Source organism: Solanum pennellii, chromosome 3, assembly GCF_001406875.1.
Source record: "Solanum pennellii chromosome 3, SPENNV200".
NCBI lineage: Eukaryota > Viridiplantae > Streptophyta > Magnoliopsida > Solanales > Solanaceae > Solanum > Solanum pennellii.
In genome coordinates, this window is record NC_028639.1 from 63,734,063 (window position 1) to 63,745,840 (window position 11,778).

The 11,778-nt window shown below is 36.7% G+C and overlaps 2 protein-coding genes across 2 annotated transcripts in view; one reads left to right on the forward strand and one right to left on the reverse strand.

Moving 5' to 3' along the window:
* The window catches only part of LOC107015001 (protein BOLA4, chloroplastic/mitochondrial), a 6,132-nt gene extending 3,935 nt beyond the window's left edge, over positions 1 to 2,197 (forward strand). The window contains exons 2-3 of the mRNA XM_015215146.2: positions 1,552 to 1,619; positions 1,734 to 2,197. Of these exons, the coding sequence (XP_015070632.1) occupies positions 1,552 to 1,619; positions 1,734 to 1,887 (222 nt within the window). The 3' untranslated portion in view covers positions 1,888 to 2,197. The remainder of the gene's footprint in view (positions 1 to 1,551; positions 1,620 to 1,733) is intronic.
* A 1,276-nt stretch (positions 2,198 to 3,473) lies between these two features.
* LOC107014354 (DNA-binding protein SMUBP-2) lies at positions 3,474 to 11,530 on the reverse strand. The gene is made up of 7 exons (XM_015214226.2): positions 10,527 to 11,530; positions 9,683 to 9,991; positions 9,313 to 9,596; positions 6,452 to 7,483; positions 5,501 to 5,669; positions 4,194 to 4,351; positions 3,474 to 4,032 (listed from the first exon to the last, which is right to left on the reverse strand). The coding sequence occupies exons 1-7, from the start codon at positions 11,293 to 11,295 to the stop codon at positions 3,790 to 3,792; spliced, it is 2,964 nt and encodes a 987-aa protein (XP_015069712.1). The 5' UTR covers positions 11,296 to 11,530; the 3' UTR covers positions 3,474 to 3,789.
* Between the last annotated feature and the right edge of the window lie 248 nt (positions 11,531 to 11,778).

Here is an 11,778-nt window from a genome sequence, read left to right on the forward strand (position 1 = left end):
TATATATATATATTCAAAAAAAAAAAGATCTGGAAAGATAAATTTTCGGATTAAGAGGGCCGATTGAGACGACGACGGTGGGTGGACGACATTTTGAATAACGGAGTTGCACCTTTTTCACTCCTTGACCCTTCATGAGCTGTGAACCTGCTCAAAGACCAATTGTTGATAAATTTGTCTATACTCCATTGATTATGATTGAAGTTGTGAACTGGTTGAAGTCGAAGACGAGACATAGTGGTGAGACTGAGGGACAACGCCTTTAAAATAATTTTTCTTTCTTTTTCCTCCTCAAAATTCACATGTTTGTTGTTAATTCATCAATTGATTATAAATTTGTCTATACTCCATTGATAATGATCTAAGTTGTGAATCTGTTGAAGATGAGACATAGTGGTGAAACTTAGGGACGGCAACTTCAAAATATTTTTTTTCTTTTTTTCCCTTCAAAATTCACATGTATGTTGTTGATTCATCAATTTGCCACGTCATAGCAAGTGTATTACACACCTTTCATATTTTTAGCTGATTATAAAAAAAATGTTCAAATGGTTTAAATACGAATTTGTAGAGGTGTTCACTAGGTATTACTCCTAGATAAGGTGTATATGCGAACAACTTTAAGGGGTCAACGATGACTTGAGCCTTAGGTATTTATTATTAGCTTCAACAATTCTATTCAAAGTCAAACACATAATTGTGCATTTTTATAATCAGTTTCAACACTTAAATGTGCTTATAACCACTTAGTATGTACCCTCTATTCTTTTTATGACCGACAAATTGGAGTCAGCCTTTTGGCCTGATCGCAACCTCGGGAGTCGGGACTCAAGAATGATGGGCCATCCCCTTTAATTTTCTCCACTTAAATACTGGACTGAGGTTGCTTGGTGCACGACTCAAACTTATGACCTAATAAGTCCCTCAACCTTTATGATCTAAACGCCAGGGCATCTATAACCAACTAACCCAAACTGGCTCATAATCAGCTCTTTTCTTTTTCCTCATAGTCATATTTATAATTAATCATATGCACAGATTGTAGAATGCTACTTCTTTATGACGTATATTAGCTCCTACTTTAATTAAAACATGGCAGCAAAAGTCTAAGCACGTCATGTCCACAATAACAGTTCCGGTTTCTCTTCCCTGTCCCATCTTTTGCAACCAATTTTGCTGCAACAACAGCTGTTGTACCTAATAGTCCACCTCTTTTGAGTGTGATTTCTGTTTTATGTTGCCCGGCTCCAAGGGCATACCAATTGAAGTAGATTCTTCTTTTGAGATTTCATTCCGTTCACATGTGGCATTAAACTTCTGATATTTGATCCTTTTTATGTTTTGGTAATTTTTTTCATGGTTACAAAAACAAGGTTGTGGCCTAAGATTACATTAACAAGGGTAGCATTACTTGCTTAGACTACGCTACGTTTGGCTGTACAGATTCCATGCTCCTGTAATATCTGCCTGGGATAATACATTCATGTCCTTTGTATAGTGTCACTCCTGTCGGTATAATTGTCCGGTTGAGATCTAAATATATGTCAACAGATCAAGGAACAGTTGAATGCGGACACAGTCGTAGTGAAAGATGCTTATGGTGATGGTCGGCATGTCAGGTGAGGTTTCTTCCCTTGTAGATGGTGCATTGGATGGAAATACGAAGCTGGTTTACTAAATCAAGGGGTGATTGTATTTGTTGCTAGTTCTAGTCATTTTATTTCTCTTTGCAGCATTGATGTAATCGCTACAGCTTTTGAGGGACAATCAGCTGTGAATAGGCAGAGGATGGTCTACAAAGCCATATGGGAAGAACTTCAGAACACTGTGCATGCAGTCGACCAGATGACTACCAAAACACCGACCGAAGCAGCTGCAGGGGAGTGATAGAGGCACAACCTAAGAGTACCAAAACACTACCCCAGTCAACTACTTTATTTTCTAGTAGCAAAACTTTTCAATTGACACATACAGTTACTATTTAAAAAAAAGAACATTGAATGATGTCAACTTTGAAGTAGTATTGCTTTTACATTGTTAGTTAGAGACAGTGCATTGAATACTTGTCATTTTGTTACAGCAGTTTGTTCATTTTTAAAGTCTAGTTCTTCCATGCTACTGGTCTAAGAACAAGAGTTGAATGTGCCTGTCCAATGGAAGAACAGTTTAACGGCTTAACGCCATGGATCTGATGAAATCCTGATGAGAAATAAGTGCTTCACATATAGTACTGCTTCTAGCATAAATAACTCCTAAATTTGTCTTGTGGACTATATTTGGCAGGTTGCAACATATTTGCATTTCGTAAATTACTCTTGTGAATTACTTGCTAGATATTCATTTTAAAGTTATGATGCATTTGAAAATATTATTGTTGTAGTATTGAATTAGAGTAGAAAAGACAAATTTCTTATCATTTCTGTAATTAGATGGTTTAGGCACAGCTAACACATACGTGTGAAACACAAATTTCTTGATGTTTACATTTGTCAAACAAAGTGACGATAACACTAACAGAAATGCAAAATGTGTGGGTACAAGAAGTTTGCTTGTTTGAAAAGCAAAAGAACAAGAAAAAAATGTGTTTCAAAAACTATAAAATGTATCAACTCAATATTAATATTATCAACTTGTCTTGCCAGCCCAATAGAATGGTGGTCAAACACGTTACCCCACATTGAAATGTAGGGGTTATTTGGTAGGTGTATAGAAATAGTATTGAATAGAATGTATTAGTAGTGTTAAATTAGTCATGTTACAGATATTTTTTTTTCCATTGTTTGATTTGGTGTATAGACATTAACATGCATTTCATATTTTCTAAAAACAAATATACATTAGCTTTATATACTTTTAGGGACTTCGAGAGCAGTCACGTCGTTAACCATGTAAATTCATCTATTAAGAACCCTGCTATAGTTTATGCCATGATTTGCTATATATAATAATGATAGTGAATAAGATGTATAACTAATACAAGTATAGTTAGACTGAGTTAGACATAAGTTGAAAACACTACCAAACAAGGGATTAGATAATATAAAAAATCAACACTAATATCGTTTTCTCTAATACGTCTTGTCCTATCAAATGATCTCTAATTCGAGACTCGTTGCAAATGCAACAAGTCTAGTGGTGAGATACAATCAACCCTCTCTGTAAATGATGCTTGTTTGAGCACTTTTCGTTGTTCTAGTGATATATTATTGTTAAGAATATACTAGTATAACTATAACATAACTTGAAAAATTAATTTCAATGCAAATTTGATGTTATGCTAAAATAGCGTTATAGATGATGATTGTTATAAAGTGCGTTTTTCGGCATCCCACTGCTTTTGTTATTACATTGCATGTAGTATAGTAACTTTCACAAGATTTTGTGCTATTACTACCCTCACTCCTGGCCCACATCTATAATTTCAGTCACAAAAACTTCCATAAGGTACTTCATGTATATATGAACAACTACAGTGAATGAATTTGATCCTTGTTTAAACAGAATCTTCAAGCTGATCCAAATACAAGGAAAATCATTAACTATAGTTAAACAATCAAGAATTGTATAGATATCGTAGCTGTATGAATATATATTTACATGTTTCATAAAGTTTTTTCTTTGAATTATATATACAAATGAAAATTACCCCGTGCTTTGTTCTCGTGGTCAAAAACCTGAATATATAATTTGCAGATCGAACCAGGGCATCAACGTATGTGAGAGTCCGCCCAAACATTCACCAGATGGGCAGAAGCATTAAAAATTTGGTCCTGTTGAACTCTTTCAATGTTAACTGGTAGTAGGCAACATTGGATCCATACCAAGGCCAAATTCCCAGAAGCTGCCAGGTTCAACATGCTTTACTTTGCCAACATATCTAATATGACGAAGAAGCCTGGCCAAATATGTGTTGTGACATATAGTTGAACTGTCACAGACAACTGCTACATGCTTGCGCGCCCTTGTTATTGCAACATTCATTCGCCTGTTGTCTCCCAAAAAGCCAACTGCCCCCAAATTGTTTGATCGAACCTGGGCATCATCAAGCAACGTTATATAAGCAATTAAGCATTCACTTGTGTATTCTCTTTCTCAAATTTAAACAATGTACATTGAAGTGCATAATGTAGTTGGATCAACTCATGGAAAAGTTACGCTTAGAAATGTAACACATCAGAAGAGTGACAGCTTACCATGGATATAATCACAGCATCTGCTTCACGGCCTTGAAAGCTATCAATAGTTGCAACATCAACGCCAGTAGCCATTGGAATCTCATCAATCCTGTCTCTAAGTAGTTGCACTTGAGCAACATAAGGAGACTGCACAGCAATGGCTGCAGGAGGAACACCTGCAGAAGATAATTTAAGATAACTGATACTTAACTAATCTATCCTGATTTATGATACATGAAGCAACCGAAGTAGAAAGTAAATGCAAATTCCCCAAATGTAAGTAAAAAGATTTTCTTCCATCTCCCACATAAAGGATGTGTTCATAAGCTCATCATGCAACGTGCATGCAGAATCATGAACATGCCGAGATGAGATGTTTATGTTGATTCGATCAGAAGAAGATATCAGACAAGATAAATTATCACCACGAGTGTCTTGAGCTAATTGGAAGCACATTAGTACTCATTAACCCTCACTAAGAAAATAGTACTGATTAACTCTTTCATTCAGCTAAGCTTTGTCAACTGAAATTTCATGGTGTATGGCTCTACTGAAAAATACTTCCTTATAGCGAAGATGTAGAGGTGTAGACATGAAAGGTACAATCTTCTATATAGTTGGCATAGTCTTCACCATAGATTCACCTGAGAACTTTTTGAACTCTCCATGGTACTAGTTTAGTCTTTTTGTAACTGAGATAACGAAGTTTTGTTATCTTCCTAACTTTTGTACTATTCTGCATCTTCTTGATGCCAGCAATGAAATTTCTAATTACTTCATCCAAAAAAAACAAAAACTTCTAGGAACTTTAAAAGGAATCAACTGTGGCGTGATAGATATAAAAGTGTCCTTGTTGAGTAGCTTTTGTCAAACACTTCTTCCAGCAATATGAAAGAGGAGTTGAATTTGTTTGCTCTATATTTCTCTATAACCTTGTTCTTTAAGCTCAACTGTGGTAAAAGAATGTGATTCATGTACAAAGAAGAAAAACCAGTCATTGGCATTGGATTAGAGAGAAATGTGCAGTTCCAATTGAGATTTCATGAGCTTTTACTTCAGCATATACTTGTTAAAAATTATAATCAGAGAATATAAAGTTGTCCTCACCAAGAGTCCTGCTACCACTCTACATAAGCTACACATTCTGGTGGGTGGACAGGATACATGCAAGATATTTAACAATTGAATTCAATGAATGCTTATTTTGTCCAGTCGTAGCTTGAGCCACAAAAATACTCATCATGGAAGTTTTATTTAAGACTACATTCAGGAGAATTGAAGAATTTTATCATTTCAAGAGAAAATGAAAAGTGAAGGGCACGTACCAGCATAAATTAAACTGAATATATGTTGAATAACGATTTCTGCTTCCCCTTCATTGAAAAAGGAGCCAGTGCCAGCAGGGTCCAGATGCTCTTCACAACCAACTGATAAGCTTCCGTAAGGCATTCTCGTATCAAGCAATAACAGCGGACACTGTGTAATCCATGTTGGCTGAATGCAGAAATTAGAAGAATTAAAATCATCTATAGAAATGCTTTCTGTAACCAAATAGTTGTTGGCCAACAATATGCTGAAGTTTCGAACAAGCACATAACCCAAACTAATGTTGTAAGGCAATGCCAAGAACAATTAAATGCAGCACCTAGCTCATGTCAAAGATGGTAACTCTACAAGAAAGGGTTCAACAGCAACTTTATTTCTAAGCATAGTATGTATTGCTTACAAAATCAATAAACAAGATGTTGAGGGAAGAGATTCAAATTTGATGACAGTATTGAAAAATATCCAGGAAGACACTATGGGAGTTAGGAGTTTAGACCAAAATACCATTTAAAGGTTTGAAATTTTAGATTCATACAGTTCCATGATATCTGAGGGGTCAAGACTCAAGAACTCTTACATCTCAATCTCAAAATGGTATCTTCTAATGTCCATATAAAAGTTACAAAAAAGAAAAAGTCGACATAAAAGTTCACATGGTTCTAAAAGTAAAATCTCTAATGTAGAAGTCATCCTATTTGAACATTGCCAATGGCACAGATATTCTGCATTATAAGTTAACCTCTACACCTCTGCTTTCCTATTAAATATTTGATGTGCATGAAGAAAGTCATGAAAAGCCCATTAAGCTTTATGTCATGGAAATGACAAAGAAAGGAGCCTATGTTCCCCTTTGAACTTGTGGAAAGAACAAAAAGTAGAACAAGGAATCAGAATTCAAATTATATTATATGCCTAGAGATAATGGCTTGCAATGGCAAAGCGTTTCATACCTTGACAAAAGGAGAATCCACCAGAAGATGAGAAGCAACGGTTGGAGACGATGTTAAAGATCCATCATACATCTCCTTTGAAGCCCAGCTAGCTATGGCATCGTTCATTCTGTACTGTGTTGTTAACTTTGTCGACAGCATCCCATCATGCAAAGTTGCTGCCCTCTCCAGTAATGAAACTCCAAGGCCACCTTCTAAGGCTTTCCTAGAAAGGATCACAGGAGCAAGCTGGAATTGATCTCCTGCAAGAATACAACGCTTACCGAGCAATATTGGTATCCAAGATGATGGTTCAATTGCTTGGCCAGCTTCATCTATAATAACCAAATCAAATGCATCCAGCCGTCTAATTAGTGGATCAGCTGCCCCAATGTTTGTTGCAAGCACAACATGAGCAGTTGTTAAGATTTCCTTCACAGTTTCCTTCTCTTTCTTCTTGATGGACTTCCCAAGCTGTTTCAGAAGTTGACGTATACCAGCAGCTAAAGAGTCATCCTTAAGACAATACCTCAGGTCCCTTCTAAGATCTGACTTCTTCCTCTCAATTTCTGCTCGGAAATCAGACAGCCTGTTATTCACAATTTCAGCCAAAGATTTTGAAGCTACATCAGGGGATATTCGTGCAGGATTTCCAACCCGAACAATGTTGATTCCAATATCAGACAACTTTTCAACCATGTTGTCCACAGCTGCATTTGTCGGTGCAGTTACAAGCACCCTTTCACCTTGTTTTACAGCAAGAGAAATCAATTCCTTAAGCAAACCAGTCTTCCCTGTGCCAGGAGGCCCTTGAATTATCATTATAGGTCGATTCTTGTTTAAACCTAATGCAATTGCTTTTCTTTGGGAAGCATCAAAAGATTTTCTGTTGGTAGAATCAGGAAGTTCCACTTCAGCCCAATCTGCCATGTCATTCTCCTCAAGCCACTTATGGTCTTCTTTGTCTCCAAAAAGTGTAGCTACCACCGCTACTGAAGGATTTTTCTTCCGAAACCCTTTCTTCTGAAGCATCATTAAGGCTTCACAATTGCGCTGTCAAAAGAAAAGGGTGAATACCACATTTTTAAGATAAGACTATGTTCTCCTCAAACCTAATGAGAACCCAGAAAATCTCAAAAGATGATGTGACCTTTAATTCAATAGAATAAAATGTTCCAATCTATCACTAACTTTGTAAAGCAGCAAGTGCTCTTAAACATTTTATATAAAATTACTCTTTCCCAATATGAACAATAGTAGTAGAGGACTGTAATTATCATAAAACATTCTACAACACCTATAAAAAAACTATTGCAGCAAAGATTTCAAAGATAAAAAGCCAAATATGAAAATCTTAATAATTTTTTTTTGTTTGAACTTAATTTTATAGTTGTGTCAACCACGGCTCTTACTCCACTAACTGTCCTTGTTAACTCAAGAAGTAAACTAGTCATTTTTTCGTAAGACAACACATCACAGGAAATCCTATGGTGGTAAAGGAAGATATGGAGTAACAAGAAGATAATAAAGAACTGCTCATTACCAATGGTAGCATACAACTTAAGGCAGGCATGAATTACTTTAAAGATCATAAGGGGCTGTAAAGCATTGCTCTTTATAAAGGGAAATTCATGTACACAATGAATATACAAAAAGTATAGAACCTTGGACAAAATTAGATTCTCTAAAAGAGCAAGCAATACTCTATGAACAACTGGTATTCCGCAGGTGTCTATGAAACCCCTTTATAAAGAGTAATGCTGTGAATGCTTCGATGAGACCAAAAACCAGCCTCTTTTTTTAATTTTCCAAGCTACCCCATGGAGAAAAAGGATGGTTAGATTGGGTGATACAACAGCATGCCAAAGCCAGCTGGAAGGAGACGAATTCCTTAGAATAAAGCTCTCTAATTTTCAACCAGAAAGCATAGCATGAATGGAAAATACTTGGATACAATCAAGAGGAAGTACGAGAACAAGTGAAGGAATTAAAAAAAAAAGATAGAAACATCACGCTGTAAGAAAAGTTGTAGGAGAACAAGCGACGAAAAAGAGGAAAGAACAAGAAAATGCTGAAGGCATATTTGAACAATATGATAACAAAAAAGCGCAACATACAATGTTGATTCTAGAGTACTAATCACCACCAATCATAGTGACAGAAATGATGTTTTTCTTGTATTCAGCCTTAAAAATGAGAACTGAATTTCTAATAACTGCTTGCATACAGAGAGTTTTGTTCAAAATAAAAAAAAAGAACTTTAGAAAAAGTATGAACTCCTTAGGTTTTTCAATGTTAGGCCTGAACCTTGGAAATGAAGTATGAGTTTCTCCCAAAACAAAAGTAGACAATATAAGTGCCAGAGTCTCTACATCCACTATGAGAAGAGGATCAAGGCATCAAGCTACAAACATGCATTATCACAGGTTGAGTGACATGCAAGAATAATCTAAGGGGGAAAAGATTCTTATCAAGAAAAATTCAGAAATTAACAGCATATCCAGAAAACAACTTAATTTAAACGGATATGGGACGGAAAGCGAAGCCAGAAGTTTAATTTCAAAAAAAAGAAAGCTAAGCCTAAAGTCTTTCCATCCAAAATCATAATGCAACAAAATTTCACATGTTTTTTCTCCAAAACATAAGAATCACTGCTGGGGTGAGCATTTCCCTCCTAAGATCAATAAAAAAGAACACGGGGAACTTGAGATGGACTTGGTAGACCCCTACAGTTTTGCTTCCTCTAAATTAATTAGGTTAACCATATACTATAAGATGTTGTCCGTCTGACCTAACCATTTAAGTTTCAACATTCCACTTTTCTTTATAACTATGGCTTCAACAAGAAATTCCACTTGGCAGAATTGAAGAAGGAAGTATACCTCGTATGTGAGTGCATCAGCCAATCCTTGAATACGATCAATGCGGACATTTTTCCCAAAGAGCTTGGAAAAGGTAGTATCTCCCTGAAGTGATTCAAGAGCCAAACTGATGCTACGTTCGTCCTCACCTAGGTTATGCACAAATCCTTGCATGCAAGAAGTTGCGCCAGCGCCTCTACTATCACATATTCTGACACAAACCATGTCTCCAGGTGAGAGGTTAGTTGGAGGCAATCTGTGATTTCCCTCCAATTTGAACAACACTAAATGCATTCCACCTAATCCTGTGTGTAATGCAAAAACATGTCCCAATTCAATGGAGGCAGTAAATACTGGCAAACAACAATGTAGTTAAAGAAAGTTACATCACCTATAGATGTGCTAACTGCTGTCAGATTGCAGATAGTATCACAGAGTTCCTGCTCAGGCTGCGCATGGCTAACCAGGAATTCTAATGGCTTCTGAGCCTCAGAAGTAACATCCGGTGCAGGGACAGCATTCAACTCTTCCTGAGTGAACTCCAATTCAGCATCCCTTTCGATATGAAGCAAATCTGACATACGATTGGCGAAATCATCAATCCTACTCTGAATGGCTTTTGCTTTCTCGAGGTCCATTCCCATTACACCAGGAACAGATTTTGGTTGAGATTCCTTCCTTGCAATGGCTTTATGCTGAGCTGCAAGTAAACAGTGTCAGGGAAAACCAAACTGACCAATTCCAGAACCCCATCAGCAAAGTTAGAAAAAATCCTTTCTCAATCTATATGAAACATTAGACACCATTATATTCATAATATTGCTTAATCAATTTTCAAGAATCCAATATTCCCTCCAATCCATTTACAGGAACATCTTTGCCTTTTGATCTATTTCAAGAAGATTGACAATTTTCTATATTTGGAAGCTATGTGATTTTATCATTGTCATTTCACCCTTCATGAAATGCTCTTATAGGATTGACATAACACAAAAATTTACGGCGCTGTTATATATATTTATGTGTCAAAAGTCTTTCTTTTGCTTCATAAACTCTATGTCAATACATATATCGTCCTATAAAACGTATAAAATGAAACAGAAAGAGTACATTTTTTATATCAGATTATTATGCAATGATTAATCTTTTTCCTTTTAAATACTATATACATAAACCTCTCAATCAAATATGTCATATAATATTGAATCCAGTGGAATAATTTCCGAGGGTGTCACCTGAACTGGCGAGATCCTTGAGCAGCTTCCATGACTCAGTCTCACGCCAATCTTGGACGGATGACTTGCTCTGAAGGTCCTGAAGAACCTCTCTGAGCTCACGCTGGAAGTTGTCGAAAAGGGTAGGATAATGGGTGCAAGCCTTCAAGCAAATAGCTTCAAGACCAAGAGGCATAGGGACAGCATTAATATAAGGTTGAGCTTGAATAACAAAAGTCAATCCTGGTTCCATTCTCTGCTTAAGCTCAGCAAACTCTCCCTGCATCTCTGCTGTAACGAAATCCAAAGCCATAGCTCTCATTCCTTGAGATAACCACCTAACCACACACTTACCCAAATCTTTACGCCCCAAAGGGTCACCATTCTGATGCAGTGCTCTCACGTTCACCGGCCCATCATCCTGGAAACACTCTTCCTGCTGCTTTTTTCTCTTTACCTGTACTTTGTCTACCACTTTCCCCGACGACCCTTTTGTTGAAACTGCAGGAATCTCACTAACTTTCGCATTCTTGCCGGAACCACCATTGGTTCCACCGTTCTTGGGTTTTCTTCTCCGGGTAGTAACAGCCTTAGTGCCACCACCACTACCACTACTACTTGCATTTGCTCGAATAGAAATAGAATCAAGAAAGGTCCGATTCTTGGCAATAAAAGAAGAAAGATTGGATCTTTTTTGACGGAAACGAAGACTGAGGCAACTAGGAGCTAAAGTATAGATGCTACTGCAGAAATTGCAAGAAGCTTCCATCTTTAACAGTTTCACTTGCATCCTGAAACCAAAACAGAGTACTAGGAAACAGTATCAGGGTGCCATTGAAGATCAAGATTCTTGGAATAGCGAAAGTACAAATAAATAAATAAATAAGCTTTAGGGGGTGGAGGCAACAATTCAAGTAGAGATTTTTAGGGCAATTTAGAAAGAGTCATCATGAAAAAGAAATTGGGTCCCAAAAGAAGGGAAGATCAGAGTCAGAACACGTCTTCCTATTGGGTATTTGAGATTCTATAAGGGGCTTTGTGAGCTGTGTGTTGATCCAACGTGTTCATTTTCTGTCCTCAATATTTAGCCTATGGAAAACGCTGTGGCAATGTGAAGAGACGGCGATTCTTCTTTGGAACTTTCTTCTTTAGAACCATCTTCCACCACATCTTAGATTTCTCCTATTTTGAGGAGTCTTTTGGTTCGTATTTGGCGAGATTACACCGAATATATTATTTTATATTTGATGTGAACTCAATTTTATAGAGCTCT